This window comes from Doryrhamphus excisus, chromosome 4 (assembly GCF_030265055.1).
Source record: "Doryrhamphus excisus isolate RoL2022-K1 chromosome 4, RoL_Dexc_1.0, whole genome shotgun sequence".
Taxonomy (NCBI): domain Eukaryota; kingdom Metazoa; phylum Chordata; class Actinopteri; order Syngnathiformes; family Syngnathidae; genus Doryrhamphus; species Doryrhamphus excisus.
In genome coordinates this window covers 20069539-20091233 of record NC_080469.1, presented here as the reverse complement: position 1 = coordinate 20091233, position 21695 = coordinate 20069539, and the positions used below count along the sequence as shown (strand labels likewise).

The following is a 21695-nucleotide window of genomic DNA, read 5'->3' as shown; positions in this document are numbered from 1 at the left end:
ACAAATTGAACACTTTAAAGTCTCTATCGAGTGAATCGACTCGAAGTTGCGATTCGTTCGTATATGCAAACTGCCTCACCGCCTGTGTCTAAATGTTGCCAGGTCTCGCGAGAGAAACACGCAGCTCTATGAACAGGCAATTCATCACATTGTGGAAATATATATTTTTGTAATTATTATTACACAAGGCAGTAGCAAATTTATAATAATAAACACAGGTAACATAAAAACTGAATAACATTACAAACCAGTGACTGATGTATGTATGTATGTATATATTATATATAGTGTATAAATGTGATTATAAAATCGCAATCTACTAATAGAATTTCTATAGTGTTACATTCTTTTGCAGTCTGTATGTATGCTAGCGGCCCCGCCTCCACCCACTGGGACAAAGAGACAAAAGGGCTCACTCTGCTCATTTTTCTATGGAACAAACACACCAAGGGTCTGAGACCAATGCACAGAGTGAACCCCCATCTTGCTGCAAATATCCATCAGAACATCCCACAGGCACTTTTGAATATGATGCAGACGTTTTAATTCCACACAAAAGGTAAACGTCAACACAACAAACTGTAATCCTTTGTAACTGTAATTCCCCCAATAGAAAATACCAGTGACAAATACACTAGTCAAAGAAAATAACACTGCAGACCACTCATGCTTGGGGAAATGAAGCAGTAAATCTACTTGCGTTGGACAACCGAGTCGTTTCTGGGTTGTTATTGATGAAATGAAAGGCACGGCATGTGAAATGTCCAAATAAATACAACAAGAAAAGTAAAAAAAAAAAAAAACAATTTTGAGGGACGCAAAGAGCATACAGTGTTTGTGCTGTCACCCTGATACGAACAAATCAAACCAGACCAGGAAGAAAACGAGATGAAGATGCAAGAAGGAGGACAGAACTCACACTTCCTCTTTGCCGACATTCTAGCCGCTTTCATGTAACGGCAGATAGTTCGGAGATCTCTGGTAAGACGGCATTGTTACCATATATTCAATATTCAATACACCAACATTTGCTATTGAAGAGGTGACTTACTGTGCTGGGTAAGACTACGGGGTGGTCCGGTAGGAATTCTGGCCTCTTTATGGCTGCAGGACATCTCGCCAGAGCAATTAAAAAATCTCTGGAGTAAGATATTCTTTCTGCAATATAGTGTTCAAAATATACACATGTAGATGTAAGGAAAGACAGTCATGTGTCAAAATTACCTTCTTTCTGCTTTTGGAGGTTGACAATCTTGCAGAACTGCTCTATGCCAATGTTTGTCTGGGGATATTTTTAAATATATGTTTACTTTGTTATTTACTCTAGTTAGAAAACTAAAGAAGACATTTCAACGGTAGAAAAGGAGCCATTCTTGGTCAGGACTAAAGTAATGACAAAAGGGATTTGAATTTTGGACATAAAAAAAGGACCTTGATATGACACTGAATATGAAGCATCTCTTTCAAGACCCTTTTTAGGGGGAACTATATTTTAAGACAAAAAACACGGCAAAATGAATCTTGTCTTTAAAGTCATATATGATTTAAATGAAAATTATAGGGGGGAAAAAATCACAACTATTCCCAAAAATGGAGACGCTTGAAAAAACAATATTCTTTAAACTGGATTAATCGAAAGAGCAAGATTCAGATTAATAGACTAAGATGGGATGAGATCATTAGTTGAATCCCCTTTGTATCAGAAAATAGGCAAAAATTATCTTGACGTGAGTTATTTGAGAGGATGAAATCAAAGGATGTTTACACTTTTAAATTGAATAAATCTATTAATCGGATACCAAAATGGTTGCCAATTAACTGGATAATCCATGGATCATCGATTAATTGTCGCAGCTCTGGTACAGTATTATGAGAGAAGGGAAAGGAGTAGTCGTCACTTGTTCATTTTTGACGGTTTTACGGTGGTTAATTATTATATTGACATCCTTGACTTAACATTTAAAGGTTTCATGATGAACAATTTGATGTTGGAACCGATAGTTTAGGAAAAACCCAAACAACTCAGCGGTCAAGCAAGTGCAGTTCTTACCTCATCAGCATCCAAGAAGGCCTGTGCACATGGAGCATATATCGGGGGTTGAATATCTACAAATACAAATGTAGCACATGTATTAGAACAGATCTGATGGCAACTTCTCTGTTGCAGAACACTTACCCATGTCAACTTGGAGGCGGCGGAGGGGTCTGGCAGGCTCCAGGTGTTTCCGGGGTATCCTTCTCCTTGACACCTCCATTCTGATGTCAATCAGGTTCATCACTACCATCAACTTCACATCTTCTTTATCAACTTTATTCCGGATCCATGTTAAGTGTGTTTGGTGGTTTCACTTTTTTTTTTTACAGTATCTTTATTCATTCATGTGCACAATGGAAGGGAATGTTACCAATTAAGATACGTAAGGTATATTTTTAAAAATCATATAGCATATCATGGGTAGTTAAACAAGCAATTCAATCAGGCACTAGTTTACATGGAACACGTTTTATTTCAGCAGTACAACACTGTACGCGTAGATTAGCCGCGTTAGCCTAGCGATGCACTTATTTTGCTCATTATACAAACATATAAACCCGCAATAGTTTACGCTTAACCCACGAAGGTATTTGCAGTTTTACTGTACCCCAAATGCTATTAAAGAAGCGTAATGACACGTACGCTAGCTCCTACTTAACTTCAACCAAGTTACTTTTGTCTAAAAATTGTTTCATTTTGTTGCGCTGGTGTTAACTTCCACGGAGTATTTCTAGGTAATGCAAGTCTGTGGCAAGTTAATTAAAATTCCCCAACTAATGAATCATTCACCTGCAGACTTGATGGAGTTTCCTCGGCGTGTTGTATGGTCACCGGCGTCAAACTCTCACCAAAAATAACCGTTGACATCCGGGAACGTTTCAAAATAAAGCCCAGTCAGGAAATGAATTGTCGTAACCATAATATGCGATCCAGTCCCCTTTATCAAATGTGGCTATTCTGCATGAAACCTAGCATTCTAACTATAGAAGCCACTTATTCACCCTTTAGCATATCATGTTTTTATTATATAGTAGCTCTTTTTCAAATACTTTAATTGCATTTTGGAAGAATATGCTACTGAAACAAAACCCAGGTAAACATAAGAAACACTTTCTTCTGAAATTGGTGTAGTAACATATGACAGTATGAATACACAGAGCTTGGTGAACTGTACAATACATATACACACAGTACAACTGGTCAACTTGATAACGTCAAGGTTTGTAGAATAAATGCATTCCATAATATGTACAGGCAACAGCTTTAACCAACAACAAAAATATGATACAACTGGAGGAAAAATACACAGCAAAAAGTCCTTAAACATTAAAAAGGCATTAAGCCATACAGCATGAAAATCAAAACACTATTGCGACCTAAGCTGCGGCATTCAAAATAAGAACGCTTCAGCCAGTTGCATGTTAAAACCCCAATGTCGCTTTCACACAAACCTAAGCTGGATCTTCCGAGCACCTATTGGCCGCCCGTTGAGGTCTCCAATTGCTGTTACAGCCTCCTGCCGGGTCTCAAACACCACAGTTGCTGTGCCTTTACTTGCTCCGCTGCTGTCGTACTGCAACGATATAGACCCGGGTATAATGTGATATCCGTGGCAAAAATCATAGATTTCTTCTGTTCTGATTTGGAACGGCAAGTTAAGCAGCTTCACGCAAGTTGGACCACCAAAATGATCGTGTGCACCGTTGCCTCTGTCAAGTGGGCCACTCGGGTCTCCGTAGAACTCATCACAGCCTCTGTGGGTTTGGGGCCCTGCGTTCATTTGCATGTTACCGGCCCCGGGGAAATAATCAAACGGTTGCTGTGGTACTTGAAACCCCTGCAGCTCGGAGGTCAACTCCCGCATCTGAACCTGCGAAATGCATTTGAGGACAACCTCGGCACCAAGATACCGCTGTCCGTTCAGAGAGAGGGCCCTCATGGCTGCTGACTCGGAAGGGAATAGAACCAAGGCCTTCCCGGTCCCCGTGCCTCTATTGTCACGCAGCAAGAGCACATTTTCTTCCGTGATACTGAACCCAAAAAAGAAGTCCATAACCTCAACTTTCCGCACATCAAAGGGAAGATTCTGCACATACAGGCAAACCTTCTCCATGTCGGGATCCCTGGATAGGGACGGAGGCATCTCATTAAACCTGCTTGCATTTCCAGAATGGCTGGAATGAATACTCTTCTCTTCCAGAATTGATACCATTTTTTCTCTTGAAATGGAGCGGGTATGAATCCATCGATTGAAAAACGATTTCTTCTCCTGGGCTGTTGCCTCACGGTACTCTCGCAGGGTCTTGAAGAGGACAAACGCAGACCTACTTTTGTGATCATCTGCATTCATGAACAAGATTTGGTCATCCTCGAGGTTTGCATGGCGAAAGAGTCTCTTAATGTCTTCTGTTTCTACTGCAAAGGAGAGATTTTCCACCAGAACACAGAACTCCTCACTAGAGGACGAGGAGACCCAGTGCTGGCCTGGAGGAGATTGTGACCTCATAGAATGATGGAAATTCCTTTGACCGCGTACCGGTGATCCGTGTCTTTCAAACCAGCCGCTTTCTGCATTGGCAACCATGGGATGCCGTCCCACTGTCCGCCGCCAATCCTCTTCTGATGACGGAGAAACCTCCACGTAGCGAGAACCGATGTATTCCCTATCCCTCTTCAGGGCTTCCAGTACTTCCTCATTGCAGGAAAACTTGACGAGACCCATTCCGTTGTTTTTGCCGGCCTTATTTTTCAGTAGAGTCATGTCAATGATATGTAAACCACTGAAAAAATCAGAAACCTCTCTTTCAGACACAGTGAACGGCAGTCCTTTGAGAAAAACACACAAGGACTTGTCGTTTGAGGGCCTCGGTTGGCGGGTCGGTGGGGAAACCTCATGTCGACTTGCTGCCCTCCGGCTTGTGTCGGACTCCATGGACCTTCGGGCATGCCTGCCGTTGTCTTCATGGTGACTCTTCTGATTTGCCTCCGCCTTTTTTGCACTTTTTTCAAGTAGACTCTGCATCTCCGTTTTGCTGCTCAGCAGCAAAGTAACACACCCGCCCATAATTTGACCCCCCGAGCGTGTCATGGCTCTTCTCGCATCTTCGTCCGAAGCAAAAATAATGAAAGCTTCTTCCCGCTCCCCACCAATTATGTGCACGCCGCCGTCTGGAATTTTGAGGCCGGTGAAGAATTTGCGAATTTCCTGAGAACCAGCAGTGATCCTCAGTCCCTGTAAACGGATGACGACTGCCATGCTGAAGCACAAACAACAGCACCTGCAGACAGAAGGGTATAGAATTGCATTATTCCCACCAGAGCTTCCCAGCTCAGCAACCTGCCACTCCAACATGCCACCACTTAACCAAACAATGTCTAAAAATGTGTAGAACCCCAAAGCTCAAAATGGTAGGATGCAAAACTGCTGTGGACAGTTTCTCACCACAAGAGTAATTCTCAAGTCCCTTTGTGTTTGAATGACTTATCCCAGAAGAAACTAATAGGTTTGGTTCCGACCGCAACCATTTCTCATCCCATGTTTGCCTAAGCCACCAACAATGCTTGCTATTAAAACAGCACCTATTGACTTGCCTAAATGCCACCACTTATGACCTGATAAATGTCTGAAGAACATTCTTGTCCATCATGCCACTGTAACCAAATATGTAAATTTCATTTTCAGAAAAACAACTTGGTGACACAAATCTCAAGCCCTTAGAATGTCGACAGTCAATAAAGTTCCCAACCAACTTCAATTAAAAGGTTCCTGTTGATAGAAAATGCAGTCGTAGCCTCATTGGTCCAATCCTCCATTCCATCAAAACTGACAAACCATCCGGAAGTTGTCCAACCAAGATAGCCCTTCAAAACAAATATCCCATAGATGCATTTGGTCTAAACAAGAAGGGCCTAAAATATCCATGATATATAAAGTATCCATTTTCTAGAAACGCTGGTCCTCATTAGGGTTACAGTTGAGCCGGAGCCTGTCCCAACTGAGTGTGGGTGAGGGGCAGGGTACACCTTGGATTGGTCAGCAGCCAATCACAGGCTACATATAGACAACCATTTACACCAATGTAGGGCCCGATGATGTCTGCTTTGATAGAATCGCGGAATTCGGCAATAACTACTGTGGGACGCGAAAACTGACATGTGAATGAAATGTTGTCATTGTGTATTTCCTGAGCGGACCGCTCAATCCCATGACTAAAAATGTGGCAACAATCAGATGCCTCACTTATGGAGTGTGAATGGAAGATAGCGGGGTTAGTTTAGTTTAGCAGTGCATGCTGGGTGCCACTGTGTGTGTACTGCTCGGGCTGTATGAATTTGTTTACAACATGTGTTTTGCCACTTGTTAATGCAAACGACCATTTATTCTTCCACGCATTCAACACAAACACACTTACAGTCTTCAAAACACAAACACTGTTTACCACATCCTGTTTAACTGTGTAAATAAAATAAGGGGAAATTTTAATGAAAAAGGGGAAACAGGGAAACATTTAAACAAAACTTTTTGGGGAAAAATAACAGATTTCATAGGGCCCTACACTGTGTACAACTGTGACTACCCTAGCATGCATGTTACATGCAACCCCAAGCACACAAGGGGATGCCGAACTGCAGGCTCCAAACACTGTCCCAATACCAATACCAGTCCACCTACTGTGCCTGTCTGTCTATCACAAATCTCTTCCAACAAAGATGCAAACCTCAATGAGGCTCGCCTGATAACCATTAGTTTTTGCCCTAAATTCCACACACTTTGGATTTTAAACAACCAAATCGACAACTCGCTCTGTCCCTTTGACACTCAGCAGCATTGTATCCTCAAGTGCACAACACTCAAATCAATCCTAGTTGTCTACAGCCACTTTATTGCAAAGCCTTCCCATTCCACAGACTAATATACACAATATATCAAAAAATAACACACCACAGGGGCTCCAAAGAAGTCACAGCAGAATAACCATCCCAACACACCAATCAGCAACACTTATACTTCAGTGTCAAATCACACCAACAATAGAGCAACAACACAGACCCCGTATGAACGTCTGTGCTTAAAAGCAAACAAAAACGCCTGGATTTCTCTTTTGATCTTCATCTGGAAGTAAAAATCCCCCCAAAACAGATATCAATTTTCCGACCAGTGTCATCCAGGACATGAGGGCGAAGTTGACGTCACATCCACAATCCCCCGTCCGCCATTAAAAACGATCCGCTTTGTATCCACATACCAACCATTTTCGGCCAACCGCCCAACAATACCGTTGAGGTGCATCCAATGCGTAAAAATTACTTTTCTTGACCGAAACCGTCGGTTCACCCCCAAAATGGTTCTTCGAGTCCACAACAAATGACTTCTTTGCTAGCTAAAAATATTAGCTAGCAAGCCATGGAGCCCATCAGGTCATTTTGCGATGAACCACGACCGCCCAACAACGACGACAAGCAGGCTTAGAAATATAGCCAATATGACAAGATGGCCTCACTAACCGTTAATATAACTTACACAAGAAGACTCTCGTAAAGGTATGCGGGGTGGGGGGAAATGCTAAAAACAAAAATGTGTTGACTGGTCCACGAATTGCCTCCGCCTTCACAGGACCCTACGGCCTGTTTTCTTCTTCGCTTTGAAATAAAACTGCTGCCGGTAGGAAAATAATTACCCATAGACATGGCGCCACCTACTGCCAGCGGGGTGCAACATACATATACACAAATACTGTATTGTTGTGTTTCAAGTCCTTTTCCTGTAAATTATACTCAAACCCCCATACTCACCATACCTCACTATTTGGGAATGTACGAATATCTAAAATAAAATGAAATCCAAATGATTAATTTGAATGCACACATTAAAATGACTTCTAAAATGACCGGCATAGATAATGCACAGCATAGAAATGCATAACATAATGCACCAGTGCCCTCTATGGGACTTGTACTGCAAAGGCATGCAATATCCACTACGTTACAACGCTAGAACAAAGTTAGCTGACTTTTGAAGAGGCGAAATGAAAAGTTACTTTAGAATTTTTTTCCGCCGGCCAATAAAAATAAATTTTTATTTTCATTTGTTTTATTATATGGATTATTGTCTTGAAATAGCATAGTCAATGGGGAAAATTTGATTATTTTTTCAAATAACCTGATTCATGTAACAACAAACTTTATTAGCATAGCATACACTTTATTTATTTTGTAAATGATTAAACTGCATGTGTAGATTATGTAAAAAAAATACAATAGTTGAGCTTATTTGTATGAATTAGTTATTGCTACTCTAAACAATGTAATACTCAAATCTGACAAAAAATATAATAATTATATATATTTTTTTATAATTATTATAATTTAAAACATTTGCTAAAGGATCTAAATCCCATCTATCTTCACAAAATGATGCAATTACTTGTGTATATTCTCCAGCAACATGTTAAAATCCCTTTGGCACGGAAAGTAGCACCATTGCCCTGAAGCACAGTAAATCATGCAGTATATTTTCCAAACAGTCCACATCCATCCCACAATGCATTGTATAACAATACAGAGGCACATGCTTGCACATCGTAAATCAACTAAATGTTTTTATTTCTCTTCCAAACCCCCAAACAACATAAAAAAAGTCAATACCAACATGAAAGTATCAGTAGAGTAAGAATGTCGTAGAAGAGACATGACAGAAAGTGTTAGGGGAACTGGAATTGTGTTTCTTGGAACTATTTCCCCCTAAAAAGTCAGAAGCCGGAAGACAATAAAAGTTGTTGCAAAGACAGCTGGAATCCAAACATCAGCTGGAGAATGTTCTGCACAAATCCCTGCCAACAACAAAGCTCTGGCAGGCGAGGTCGCATTCCCCCTCTGAGCCTCCCCTCACCAGACATGGCGTCCAATATATCGCTGACCTTTGAAGACGTATTGGAAATAGAGGTGGGGAATAATCAGCTGATCCCTGATTTCATTTCCCTCTCCGAAACGTCCTAGCGGAGGACAAGGCTGACCTGCCTGTTCTTCCGAGGTGTTTTGCATTATACACTAATGTATGTGGGACAACCCCCCCCAACGCTAATTTGTCTCGCCTATGTCACACTGATGTTAGGCTTCACAATATTATGTGTTATGAATAAAAACAATAAAGCAGGACCAACGCTGAATTTCCATTCGAGGAAAATTGCAAAGTGATGAAAAGCACACACATTAATGCACGCACTTTTGTCTATTGTCTGCACTTTTTTCCGATTCTCAATTTCAGATGCCGATATCAGCCGATAACGATATGTGTAACATGACATATCTCCTGTAACGGAATGAACACATACAGTGTGTGTTGTATACAGCATTTTTTAATATGGGTTTTCATGATTGGAAAAAAGTCAGATAAAGGTATCAACCGCTGATATCGGGACCATAATTATCGGCACAAAACAGTAGTTCGACCCCAAAAGGATTCTTTCCATTGTGGGTCTGTCGCACAGAGCTCGTGTGAGCCTAAAACAAGGATTTCAATCTTGCGTAATGCTTCCGGTGGCCGCAACGGATTCAGTGCGATCCCGGCCTTAGGGCTGTCAAAAGGTTTCCAAATGCAATTCAATGAATAACAGTTTTCAAATGGATTAATCATGATTAATCCCCATTTGTAACTACTGTATGTCTGAGATATCTTCCTTCACGGATACCTGTTGATTGTTGACTCTGCTTGGGACACCTTGACGGTTGTCTCCATGGCAACTGCTGTAGACCGGACAACTTTCCCACGCCTAGACGCACGCATCCAAGGACACTCACGCACATATGATACACCCCCTCTCCCCCCCAGTTATGGCTGCAATTGTTGTCCCTGGCTGTCCCTGTGCTGGAACACCTTCACCTCCCTTCCCCCCTCCCCTGGTGCAAGTCTTCCAGTTCTTATCCTGTAAAGTGTGCTTATTTGTGCCTGTCACTGAGGTTTCTTGCTAGTCCCAGCTTGTACTCCCCGACAGGATCACGGTAATGGTAATGGTTTAATTTCATTTGAACATGCATCAGATTACAATTGAGTGCATCCCATAATCAGTTCCCAGTTCCACATGTCCAAAAGGAGTAGGAAGAAGCAAAGATTATTAAATCCTACCCCTCCATCTGGTACTTTTACAATCAGTAACTGTTACATTTGTTCACTTCCTGCTTTCCTAATATAGTTTAAAAAAAATTTAATTAATTTTTTTTTTGTCACGTACGGAAGTACGAGGTGATATTACCATACAATGACATAATGGGTACCATAGTAAGTGTCAATATAGTGATATATATATCACATCATGACCGGTTCAAGACTCTTCATCCTTGTATTTAGCAAACATCAACTGCTTGTATTGTTTGGCTCATCATTGTTTGGCTCATCGTTGTGCATTGTTTGAAGGTCTTACTCAATCCATTCCATAGTTTGATTCCACATATGCTATGGTTTTTTAACGTAGTCCTAGCATATATGTGTTTCAAATTTAGTTCTGCCCTAAATTCACAGTAATGTTTGCATGCATGTTTTTGAATGTGGGAGGAAAGTACCCGGAGAAAACCCACAAATGAACGGGGAAATGCCCTAAATCTAATTCTTGCTGAGATGAGAGGGTTGTACTCACTTTTTCCAGATGCTGTACGTCACGTTAGTATGCAGATTGTACAGCAGTATGAGTCAACAAACAGCCGTTATTGTCTGGCAAGACGAGGTAGGACAATTAGGACTGAACATGTCCAACTTGTGGCCAAAGCGTCAGTACTTCTCTTAATGTTGGCGGCACTCGTGCAGCCCAGGACTGTGACTCTACCACAACCGTGTGTATAAATCTGCAGCATACTGCGAAAGTACCTCTAAAGTACATTCATGTTTACCGGTGTCTTTACAATATATACTGTACTTCTTACTGTATGTACAGCAGTTGCTTGTACTTGACTGATCATTTTATCAACAAGAGCTCACATTCAATTATTTATCTATCCGGTCTGCTGACAAGGAAGGAGACACTTTGTCTCCCACGACAATGTTGTTTCTCTGGTGTAGTGCTGCTGGGTGCAAACACACAAACCCACACAAACACACACAGTGCCAAAGTGTCCTCTTCTTAGTTGTCCAGTAACAGGACGTAGCTGAGCTTGGATTAATGAGTGAGGACATTCCTCCTGTGCTGGTTAATTGTCAACATGCAGTATGTGAAACTCATTATTATTGTTTGTTTATTTTGTTTTGTTTTTTTTGTTTAATTAATTCGTTTTGGGCTGCACGGCGGTCGAGTGGTTAGCATGCAGACCTCACAGCTAAGAGACCAGGTGCACCCCGTGCATGCGTGGGTTTTCTCCGGGTACTCCGGTTTCCTCCCACATTCCAAAAACATGCTAGGTTAATTGGTGACTCCAAATTGTCCATAGGTATGAATGTGAGTGTGAATGGTTGTTTGTCTATATGTGACCTGTGATTGGCTGGCCACCAGTCCAGGGTGTACCCCGCCTCTCGCCCAAAGACAGCTGGGATAGGCTCCAGCACCCCCGCGACTCCTGTGAGGATAAATGTTAGAAAATGAATGAATAATTGGTTTTGAACATGTATACAAGTACATGCATACACTTCACCTACCCCTATTAGTTCAATATGTGAATTTTATTGTCATATTTAATTGATGGGTACTGTTTATTGTACAAAGAATTAAAATGTAGCCAGGATTGTTGTTGTTTTTGTTTTGGTCGGCAAAAACTTTGCTAAGGGGCGGAATATGGGTTGTAGTGGTTTCAAGCAACGTCAGCAAAGCTAGCATGGCTATGTGAGCTACGGCGCTAACATTGCACTCAACATCATGCTAGGTTAGGCGTTTCACTAAGCAAACAACCAAATGATGAAATCTGTTTGTGAGTTTGGTGCTCATAAATGGGCTCTGTTGGTTAAAAAGTCGCGTTTGCATAACACAACTGCCAAAAAAAAAGTTAGCCACTGTTAAGGTTAAGATGGAAAAACAATAAAACCAATCTGTTCCTTATGTACCTCATCGCACATTTGAACATTGTGATGCACAGGTGAAAAAACAACAACAGCAATTGTTATATATAGTTGTTAGCAATTATTACCTTAACCTTGATAACAAAGGATGCCTCGGGTGTATTTTCATCCCTCGTTTATCGCGGTGAATTGGTTCCAGACCCGACTGGGATGAGTGAATTTCCTCCAAGTATTTTCGTAGTTAGATCATAGAAAACCAGTTTACGTCCTGATTGTTGCTTTTCCACTGCATGCAGTGTACAGGATCGCTGGAGGGATGGACACAGCAAGCTAGCATAGTAAGCTAGCGAGTTAGCATCTCCGATTTACTCATTCTAAACTTAAGTGTTTGAAACTTAAGTGGGGGAGGAGAACAACAGAGATTGTTTCTTCATTCATTCATTCATTTTCTACCGCTTACCCTTGCTTTCTTAAAAGTAAGACCCAATCTGAGCGTCTTGTGACACCCTTGTTATTTTACATTTCTTCTTCTTTTTCAAACTCTCTTGTTTTGTGCGAGTCTATTCCAAACATCATCGGTGGGATGTACGAGTTTAAAGAAGCTCTTAAACGGCCAGGTATGGAATAAAGTCTGCTCTTTGGTTTTAGTGACGCATGAAGGATGTCACACAAGAATTTCACCAGCAGAGGTCGCTGCACGTTGACGCCATTTACTTGACTTCCTTTTTGATAATCATTCCCGATAAAGACCGATTGATCAACTTTACAGATAGGCAACACCCCACATCATGTGCCTACTTATTGTGTTCTTATTGTGTCTACTTTAGGGCCTGCTGGTTTATTTGATGATGATGGCGGTGGTGATGATGGAGGACCACCAGCGGCGGCAGCGGCGGTGCGCGCCTCCTCGTCCTGCCCCAGGAGGAGTGGCTTTGACAGGCGGCCAGCTGAGCGTCACTTACAAACTTGAGTGGACCTCTGGAGCAGGAACACTTCTTCACTTCCTCAGAGTCGAGAGAGAGAAAGAGCAGAGAAGAAGGAGGAGGAGGAGAAGAAGAAGAAGAAGAAGAAGAAGGAGGCAAAGATCAACTCTGCAGCTGTAAGTCATTGACGCACTTTGCAGTAGTGGGTGCCAAGTAGGACAAACGAGAATTCATCTCATTTCCAGATTTTCCACTTTTTTTGTAGGAAATGTTCTAGTGTCTGTTTTGCTCCATTGGAACAAAACAATACACTATTATCTGGGAATTGTTAACAGATTACCGGAAGTCTTATTATTTTTGTGATTGCGCCACATTGTTTGGACACCTCATTAGGAACATAATCTGTATCCAGTATTATGGATAATGACAATAATGCTCAGTTTTACTTGTATTTAAAATCATGTGAGATATACTTTCTTAATTTTTTTATTTGTTTATTTTAAATGGGAAAAAAATAACATTATATTGTAATTTATTTTCAAAAATTATTTTAATTATTTAGATTTTTAAAAAATCCAATTAGTTTTTAAAAATGAATACCAGTGGACAATTTGTGTGTTTGCGTATTGCATGATACTGACAGCTGTTTCAAATATTTAGACCTCTCATGTGTTGATAAATAAGGCAGAGTAGTATAAAGTACTAGAAACACAAACTAAAGCGTCATACTGTTCAATAAATGCAGTCAAGACTTGTGCAAGTGTACCTAATGAGCTGTCCGGTGGGCCTTTTATCATCATACCCTGTTCGTGCAGCATCATTCGTCCTGGAAGAGGAAGTTTTACCGCTGCTTGTGTGTCTTTGTCAGGTCTCGGGACACTCAGTGAAAGGACGTTTATCACAAGCCGGCCGCCGACATGAGCAGCAGCAAGAAGTAAGTGACCCCGAACGGGCTTTTTGAAATGGCGCAAGGAGGTGACGGATTGCTTCTTTGAAGGTGAAGCTGGTCTTGCGGTCCCTTGCAGTGTGAGCGTGCGTTAAAGTTTAACGTGACTACAAGCGCACTGGTGTAATTGCTTTGCCCGGTGCAAATGTGTGCTTGGAACACAAACAAACACGTCTGAGGCTGACGGAACTTTGAACGACGACACCATCTTGGCCTCTGATGCTGGAGCGAGGAAATTCCCGTGTAAAAAATGACATAACATGACATATTACTGGGATGTCCCATAATTATTATCATAAAAATGCCATATTGGTTGATATCGATGTCAGATATTTTTCTGATCGTGACAAAAATGCTATAAAAACGATAAAACATTGAACTTTGATGATGACTGACTAAGGCGTAATGGCATTGCTAATATTGAGTAAATACACAAGTGTGACAGTAAGCCAAAATACTGAAATATGAAGTCATGCAAACCCTTCCATGCCATTTTTCCATAGTCAAGGACTCTAAAGATGTCGATTTTCTCGTTTTCAGATGTGTAGCAAAGCCTGCGACAATTCTTTGAATGAACTTTGCACACACGCACCTGCAGCAGAGTGCAGGACACAAGCTGTGCACGCCAGCGACACATTTCTGCTTCCACCATATCTCGCAGACCGTGTATAATGTAACCCCGCCCAGATGCCTCCAGGCTGCTTTATGTTTCACTGGTGCTTCGCATCAGAGGACAACACAATGCAGGGAGGTCGCAATGCGTAGGCCCCGAGAGCAGGCGCCGTATATTTCCTGATAGATTATCTGCAAGCAGACAGATAGCAGCTACTACAAGAGAGCAAAGTATCACCTTCAGTCCGGCTTGGATTGGCGCAGCTTTTTAGAAGTACAGTCCGTATTCATCACCGTGAGCATATTTCATAACATCTGAGTTATTTCCGGTGCAGCCGCTCCGCTGGGAACACACGTGTTTGCGATTTAAAGCGCCAGATGAAAAAAGTAAATGGAATTTTTTTACGCGAAGGAAGCCAGACGTTTCATGTGGACCAGGGGTGTCCAAACTTTTGTCCAGCAAGGGCCAAAAAGTCAAACATGAAAGAAGGCAACTTGGCTACATTGATGTTTTGTAAAGCAACACATGCTGATATGCTAAGGCAGGGGTCTCAAACACGCGGCCCGCGGGCCAAATGTGGCCCGCAGGACACTAGTTTGAGGTCCCCGCCTTGATATGAAAGTTTAATGTTAGTGCGGCCCGCGCAAGTTTGATATGGATGCTGTATGGTATCATGTACCCAGAAAAAAATATTACGTTTGATTAATGTTCATGTTAAAGGTTAAATAACTGTTAATAGTTAAGCAAAGTTTTTTTTTAATTTTTTTGTTTTTAATAAATGCATTTTTTTTGGTTTTTTTTGGAAAACCTGATGCGGCCCAGTCTCACCCAGACCCGAGCTCCAGTGGCCCCCAAGTAAATTGAGTTTGAGACCCCTGTGCTAAGGTGTTCTCGCCATCTCTGCATTTCGAAATATCGCAACAAATCAAATACCGATATTTTTTATGCTATATTAGGCCGAAAATTAATGGCACAGATAATTATCGGACATCCCTGATTGTGACTTCATTTCCATGATATTTTGACTTTATTCCCATAATATTATAATTATTTGCTTATCTAATATACGAAAAAATATAACTTCATTTTGTTTAGTTTATTTCTCATAATGAATTGCGACTTATTTTCCTATATAACAAATTACAACATTATGACTCAAAACAATATTTTCTTTAATGCTCCTAAACTGACATTATTTTTCCTCCAAATAAGTTCATTCTTGCAAAATTGTGCCTTTTTTAACTTTTTTCTCTTAATATTTTGAATTTATTCTCGTTAAATGACAACATTTTTTTAATTTGACAAATAGTCCAACTTTCTTCTTAAATCTTTATATTTTGACTTTATTCCCATAATATTCTAACTTTTTACACTTCCAAATATTCCAAAAATGTCAACTTTATTTAAAATAATAAAATAAGTTTATTCTCATAAAACCATTTTCTCTTAATATTTGACTTTTTATTTTATTGTTTTTAATATATATTTTTATTTTTACCAACTAGTTCTACTTTCTCATAATTATAAATTGTAACTTTTTATAAGTTTTTATTCAGAATACTTTGACTATAATTGTACCTATTTTTGAACATTTTTCTTTTTTAATATTCAAGTATTTTAACTTTTTTCTTAAATCTTAAAATATTTTGAGTTTATACCCATAATATTATACATTTTACTCTTCCAAATATTCCAAAAATCCAACTTACTTAGTTGTGTTTGTTGCATATAATATTGTGATTTGAAAATAATAAAATATTCAAATATTTTAACTCTATGCTACTAAAATGACATTAATTTCCCGCAAAATATGTTTATTCTCATAAAACCCTTTTCTGTTAATATTTGACATGGTTGTTGCATCTAATATTGTCATTTGAAAATAATAAAATATTTTTTCAAATATTTTAACTCTATGCTACTAAAATGATCATATTTGACTTTTTATTTAATTTTTTCTTACTTTTTCATAATTATAACTTTTTCTAACTTTTTATTCAGAATATTTTGACTGTAATTGTACATTTTTTTTACCTTTTTTTTAGTATTGCAATGTTTGTCTTAAATCTTTAATCTTTGTCATTTTTAAAAAGTATTTTGACTTTATTCCCATAACACTATAACTTTTTCTCCAACTATTTATATTACAAAAATTACAACTGTATTTAGTTTTTTGTTTATTATTTATTATTTTGTCTTTAATATTTTTAGTCTATGCAGCTGTACTATTACTACTACCTATTATTAATCACCATTTGATTATCTTGACATCATGCAGGACCAAATCATGCCAAGTAATAAATTATATTGACTGTACGGAATCAAGAGAAGAGATTATGGGACTCAGGAAAAAGAGGTCATCAATCTTATCCATTTAGTAGCATATCAAAGCCAAAACTACAACGTTGTTTTTATTTTTTTTTTTTCATGTGTTGTCACATGACATTCGAGCTCTCATCCCATCAGCAAGACAAGTCTTTTTGGCCCCCACATGAAAAATGTACATCCTCAAACGCCCTCTGAGAGCAGAAGAGGAGAGAGCAGGTTGTCCTGCTGTACCCCAACTTGATCAATAGATGGCAATGAAGGTAGCAAGACACCCACCCAAAGGGTTGGACGAGGGGAAATAGGGGACATCCGGGAGGGGTGTGGAAACCTGGGAGGTCCACTATGGGCTATTATCCATTGCAGGGGTGTCCAAACCTCTCTTCTTCAGTGAGGGCCACATAGTGAAAGATGAAAGGATGCAACTTGATATTTAGTAAAGCAACACGTCAAATTATATTCTTTATAATTGAAGAAAAAAACGGCATGTCAGCTTTGTGGCATACAGTAGGTGAAGAAGTGGATTATGGACTTCCATCTTTGCCCTTTTTCCACACTTTTTAATTTGACAAATATTTCAACTTTAGTTTTTTTGTACATTACACGGGAAATTCGTGCCACGTTGAAAAAAAAACTGGAGATAAAGTTGTACATTAATGAAAAAAAGTCGTAAATTTACATTAATGAAGTCAATGTGGCCATAATATTCCTTGTCGTTGTTTTTCATAACATCACTCAATATCTTAATAAATATCTTTATTTTTGTAACAAATTGCAGCTGTTTTTTTTGGCTGTTGTTGTTTGTTTTTAATTTTCCAACTATTTAAAGTTTTGGTCTCGCTTTACAATAAGGTACACAAAATACGGTAGTCAATGAGGGATTGATGAAAAACTAATGAGGAACCAATGACAAGGTACACAAAATACACTACTTACAGAAGAACTAATGAAGAACTAATGACGAATATGTATACTACAGAGGAACTAGGGCACATACATTTAGAGTAGTTACATTTAGAGTAGCAACAAAGAACTAATGACTAAGGCACATGCATTTGGAGTAGTTACTGAAGTACTAATGAAAAACTAATGAGTAGAGTAGTTACTGAGGAACTAAGGTGCATGTATTTAGAGTAGTTACTGAGGAACTAAGGAAGAAGTAATAAGTAGAGTAGTTACTGAGGAACTAATGCGCATGGATTAATAGTAGTTACTGAGGAACTAAGGAAGAACTAATAAGTAGCGTAGTTACTGAGATCTAACGAAGAACTAATGAGGAACTAATGAGTAGAGTAGTTACTGAGGAAATGAGGCACATTGATTTAGAGTAGTTACTGAGGAACTAATGAAGAACCAATTGGGAACTGATGAGTAGAGTAGTTACTGAGGAAATGAGGCACATGAATTTAAAGTAGTTACTGAGTAACTAATGAGGAACTAATGAGTAGAGTAGTTACTGAGTAACTAATTAAGAATGAACGAGTAGAGTAGTTACTGAGGAACTAATGAAGAACTAATTGGGAACTGATGAGTAGAGTAGTTACTGAGGAAATGAGGCACATGAATTTAAAGTAGTTATTGAGGAAGTAATGAGGAACTAATGAGTAGAGTAGTTACTGAGTAACTAATGAAGAATGAACGAGTAGAGTAGCTACTGAGGAACTAATGAAGAATGAATAAGTAGAGTAGTTACTGAGGAAGTAACAAAGAACTAATGAGGAACTAATGAGTGGAGTAGTTACTGAGGAAATGAGGCACACGTATTTAGAATAGTTACTGAGGAACTAATGAAGAAATAATTAAGAACTAATAAGTGGAGTAGTTACTGAGGAACTAATGAAGAACTAATGATAAACTAATGAGTAGAGTAGTTACTGAGGAACTAATGAAGAAATAATGAAGAACTAATAAGTAGAGTAGTTACTGAGGAACTAATGAAGAACTAATGAGTAGAGTAGTTACTGAGGAGCTAATGAGGAGCTAATGAGTAGTGGTCAGGGTTAGGTGGGTTTGTTCCTCATTAACTGCTGTCATTTTGTGTACTTTTGTGTACTTGTCACGTGTACTCAAATTTCTTGCATTTTTTTTCTCGTAATCACGACTTTGTTCCCATAACATTAGCTTTTTCCGCAATCTAATTTTCCAAAAAGACACCCTTATTTGGTGTTTTATAATCTTCCCATTTGTTTTTATAATAATATTTTTAATATTTCAAGTTTATGCTACTAAAATGATAGTAACATTTTTTTACATATTACATTACATATTAGATATTAGATATTACATATTAGATATTACATATTAGATATTACATCTTACATCTTACATATTACATATTACATATTACATATTACATATTACATATTACATATTAGTTAACCCTTCGCCGGCTCCTCTTGTAGGCGGCGTTCCTGCTACGGGCACCCATGTTGTTGTTTAAGCAAAGCCGGCGTAATCCTGTAAGGGCGGATGAGTAGACAGACATGTGATGGAGCACTTGTTTTTGAGGGGGGAGGAGGACGAGGAGGTGGGAGGTGGGAAGCGGGCGTTTCCCGAGCACACGGAGAGGTTTGGTCGTGTGTGTGTTGCCAATTAGTGACTTCCTGTCTCTTTTTACACACCTCTTCATGATTATCTTGACCAAGCTTGTTTACGTTGCACACAAGCTTCCACTCCATCCCCATCACAGCCAATTAGCAGAGACTTCCTGTCCTCGCCCTCACCTCCCGCCGCCAGATTAAGTCCACTACGCAACCCAACCAATTGGCTGTGCACTTTGCCCTCCTCAAGGACGACACCCATTCTCCCGCTCGGCCCGCGCAGCACCTTTTTCAGGGGGGGGCGGCCCCCTTCATGTGTGCCTCTTAGCTCGGGGCGCCCCAACATGAGCGCCACCAGCAGCACCAGACTGAGCCCCAGTCCCAATTTGCTGCAGGTGAACGAGCCGAAGCGCTATGGCTCCACGCTGTCACTGGAGGAGAGGTGTGAGCAGTCTTTCTTCCTCTTTTACTACTACAGGATGGAGGACGAGGCCGTGCTGGACCGGGGGGCGTCCTTGGTCAAGCACATCTGCGATCAGGAGGAGGTCGAAGGTGAGTTGACCCCACGCTGGGCCCACTTTTCTTTCTCTCGCTCCTTCTTGTCAAGGGAACTATTCCTAAAAGGATCGTATTTTTTCCAATCTTATTAAAATTGGTTATTTTAAGGTTTTTTATTTTTATTTTTTTAATGTTTCAAATTTTTGCATTTAATTTGTTTGTGATTTTTCATTTTTTTATATTGTTTTGTATTTTTCACACTAATTTTATAGGATTAAATTTTTTTTATATATATTGTCAAATATTGTTGTAAATAATTTGTAAATAACTTGTAGCTTATTCTTTTAATTTGTGTCTTTTTAGTCTAATTTTATTTTTTTTATTTTTATTTACAATTTTTACTATATATTTATTACAAATAACATAATGATAATTAACAAATACATATACTAAATTAAGTTTATTATTATATGTTAAATAAATGTTTTAAAATGTATGTGAACAAGTAGCGTTACAATGGTCGGTTGTAAAAATGTTTTTGTAGGTTGTGAAAATTTGTTTTTTACAATCTTTACAATCTTTACTTTTTACAATCTATTTTTAGATTCTTAGTTGTAATACTTTTACTATATATACATATATATGTATTTTACAAATAATATAATGCTAAGACTTAAGACTTAAATTATACAAATATTACATACATTTTATTATTATCTATTCATGAAATGTATTAAAATGTATATAATATTTTTTTTTACATTCTTTGTGCCTTTTTCATATGATTTCTTATTTGATTATTCTTTTTTCATGTTTTGATATCACTACAAATGTAAACATTACTTCCCGGAAGAGTTACGGTGGTAGGTGAGGTGTCCAACAGGCGCCACATTCTACACTTTTCCACACCGTTTAGCAGCGTGGCGCGAAGGAAGACTCGCCGAACATGTGATGCCATGTGTGTTTACGTCGCTGTTAATCCCTTCCCGCCCCCTCGCTTCCTGAAAAGACAAGATACCAAAAACACAAACACCCACTCAACGTGTCAAATATAATATCACGCAGTATATCTCCTAAATGATCTGAAAAGAGTTACTGTTCATGTTACAAGAAACCACAACAGAAGATTTGGGATAGAATTTGGGAGCACTAAATAAGGACACAACCCCCTTCCCCCCAAATCAACACTCTCTGGTGCCTCAGCTAAGCTAAGCTAAAGCTAAGCTGTATGACTGACAGATGGAAGTGGAAAGAGGGGGCTTTGCCATAGAAATAGACCATGCAGAGTTTCTCAGAGGCCGAACATGCTGGCAAACATTTGATATGCACCTTTATCCTGATCTGCACCACTATTAGTATTATTTTCTGTCATAAAAAAATATTTATATAATAAAAATTAAATAATTGAAAAATAAAAAAAAGTGAAAATAAATCTAAAAAATTATTATTATTGTATTTTAAAGTTCATGTAATTTATTTTATATTTATTTTTCCCAAATGATTTATTTTACTTTGCTTTTGCTGATTCTCAAATTATTAATTTCATACATTTTTACAGTAATGGTAATGTTTTATTTCGAAAGTCAAATGTTTTTACACAATGTCTGAAAAGGAGAAAACAAAACTAAGTTTATTTAATCCTTCCCTCTCTCATCGACATGCTGTGTCGTAGTTAGCTGTGAAGCGAAAATAAAGTTATAGAAATACATAGAAATTAAAACTGCAAGCAGTGATGAGCGGGCTCGAGCACCCCGACGCGGTCGGGGGTACGCGCGGGTCGGGGGTACGCGCGGGTCGGGGGCGGGCGCGTGTCCGGACCGGCGCGCGGACGCGCCGTAC

General features: G+C 39.2%; 2 protein-coding genes across 12 annotated transcripts in view; one reads left to right on the top strand and one right to left on the bottom strand.

The window, feature by feature from the left end:
• Positions 1-441: 441 nt before the first annotated feature.
• On the bottom strand, positions 442-12330 carry gra (granulito). 7 transcript variants are annotated; one of them, XM_058069754.1, is made up of 5 exons: positions 2177-3461; positions 2051-2106; positions 1225-1282; positions 1052-1158; positions 458-978 (listed from the first exon to the last, which is right to left on the bottom strand). In XM_058069754.1, the coding sequence occupies exons 1-5, from the start codon at positions 2283-2285 to the stop codon at positions 940-942; spliced, it is 369 nt and encodes a 122-aa protein (XP_057925737.1). In that variant the 5' UTR covers positions 2286-3461; the 3' UTR covers positions 458-939. The 7 variants fall into 7 exon arrangements, 2 of the variants coding, with proteins under 2 accessions (XP_057925735.1, XP_057925737.1); XM_058069752.1 differs by having other exon boundaries at positions 442-1158; XR_009129544.1 differs by lacking the exons at positions 458-978; positions 1052-1158; positions 1225-1282 and adding an exon at positions 12140-12330 and having other exon boundaries at positions 2177-5313.
• Positions 12331-12949: 619 nt separating this feature from the next.
• slc4a4a (solute carrier family 4 member 4a) overlaps positions 12950-21695 on the top strand; it is a 57180-nt gene continuing 48434 nt past the window's right edge. For 4 of the 5 annotated variants that reach the window (XM_058069742.1, XM_058069743.1, XM_058069741.1 and 1 more), the window contains exons 1-3: positions 12951-13110; positions 13803-13868; positions 19837-19910. In XM_058069742.1, the coding sequence (XP_057925725.1) occupies positions 13852-13868; positions 19837-19910 (91 nt within the window). In that variant the 5' untranslated portion in view covers positions 12951-13110; positions 13803-13851. Of the gene's footprint in view, positions 13111-13802; positions 13869-19836; positions 19911-21695 lie in introns of all 5 variants that reach the window. The other variant, XM_058069739.1, reaches the window with a different exon arrangement.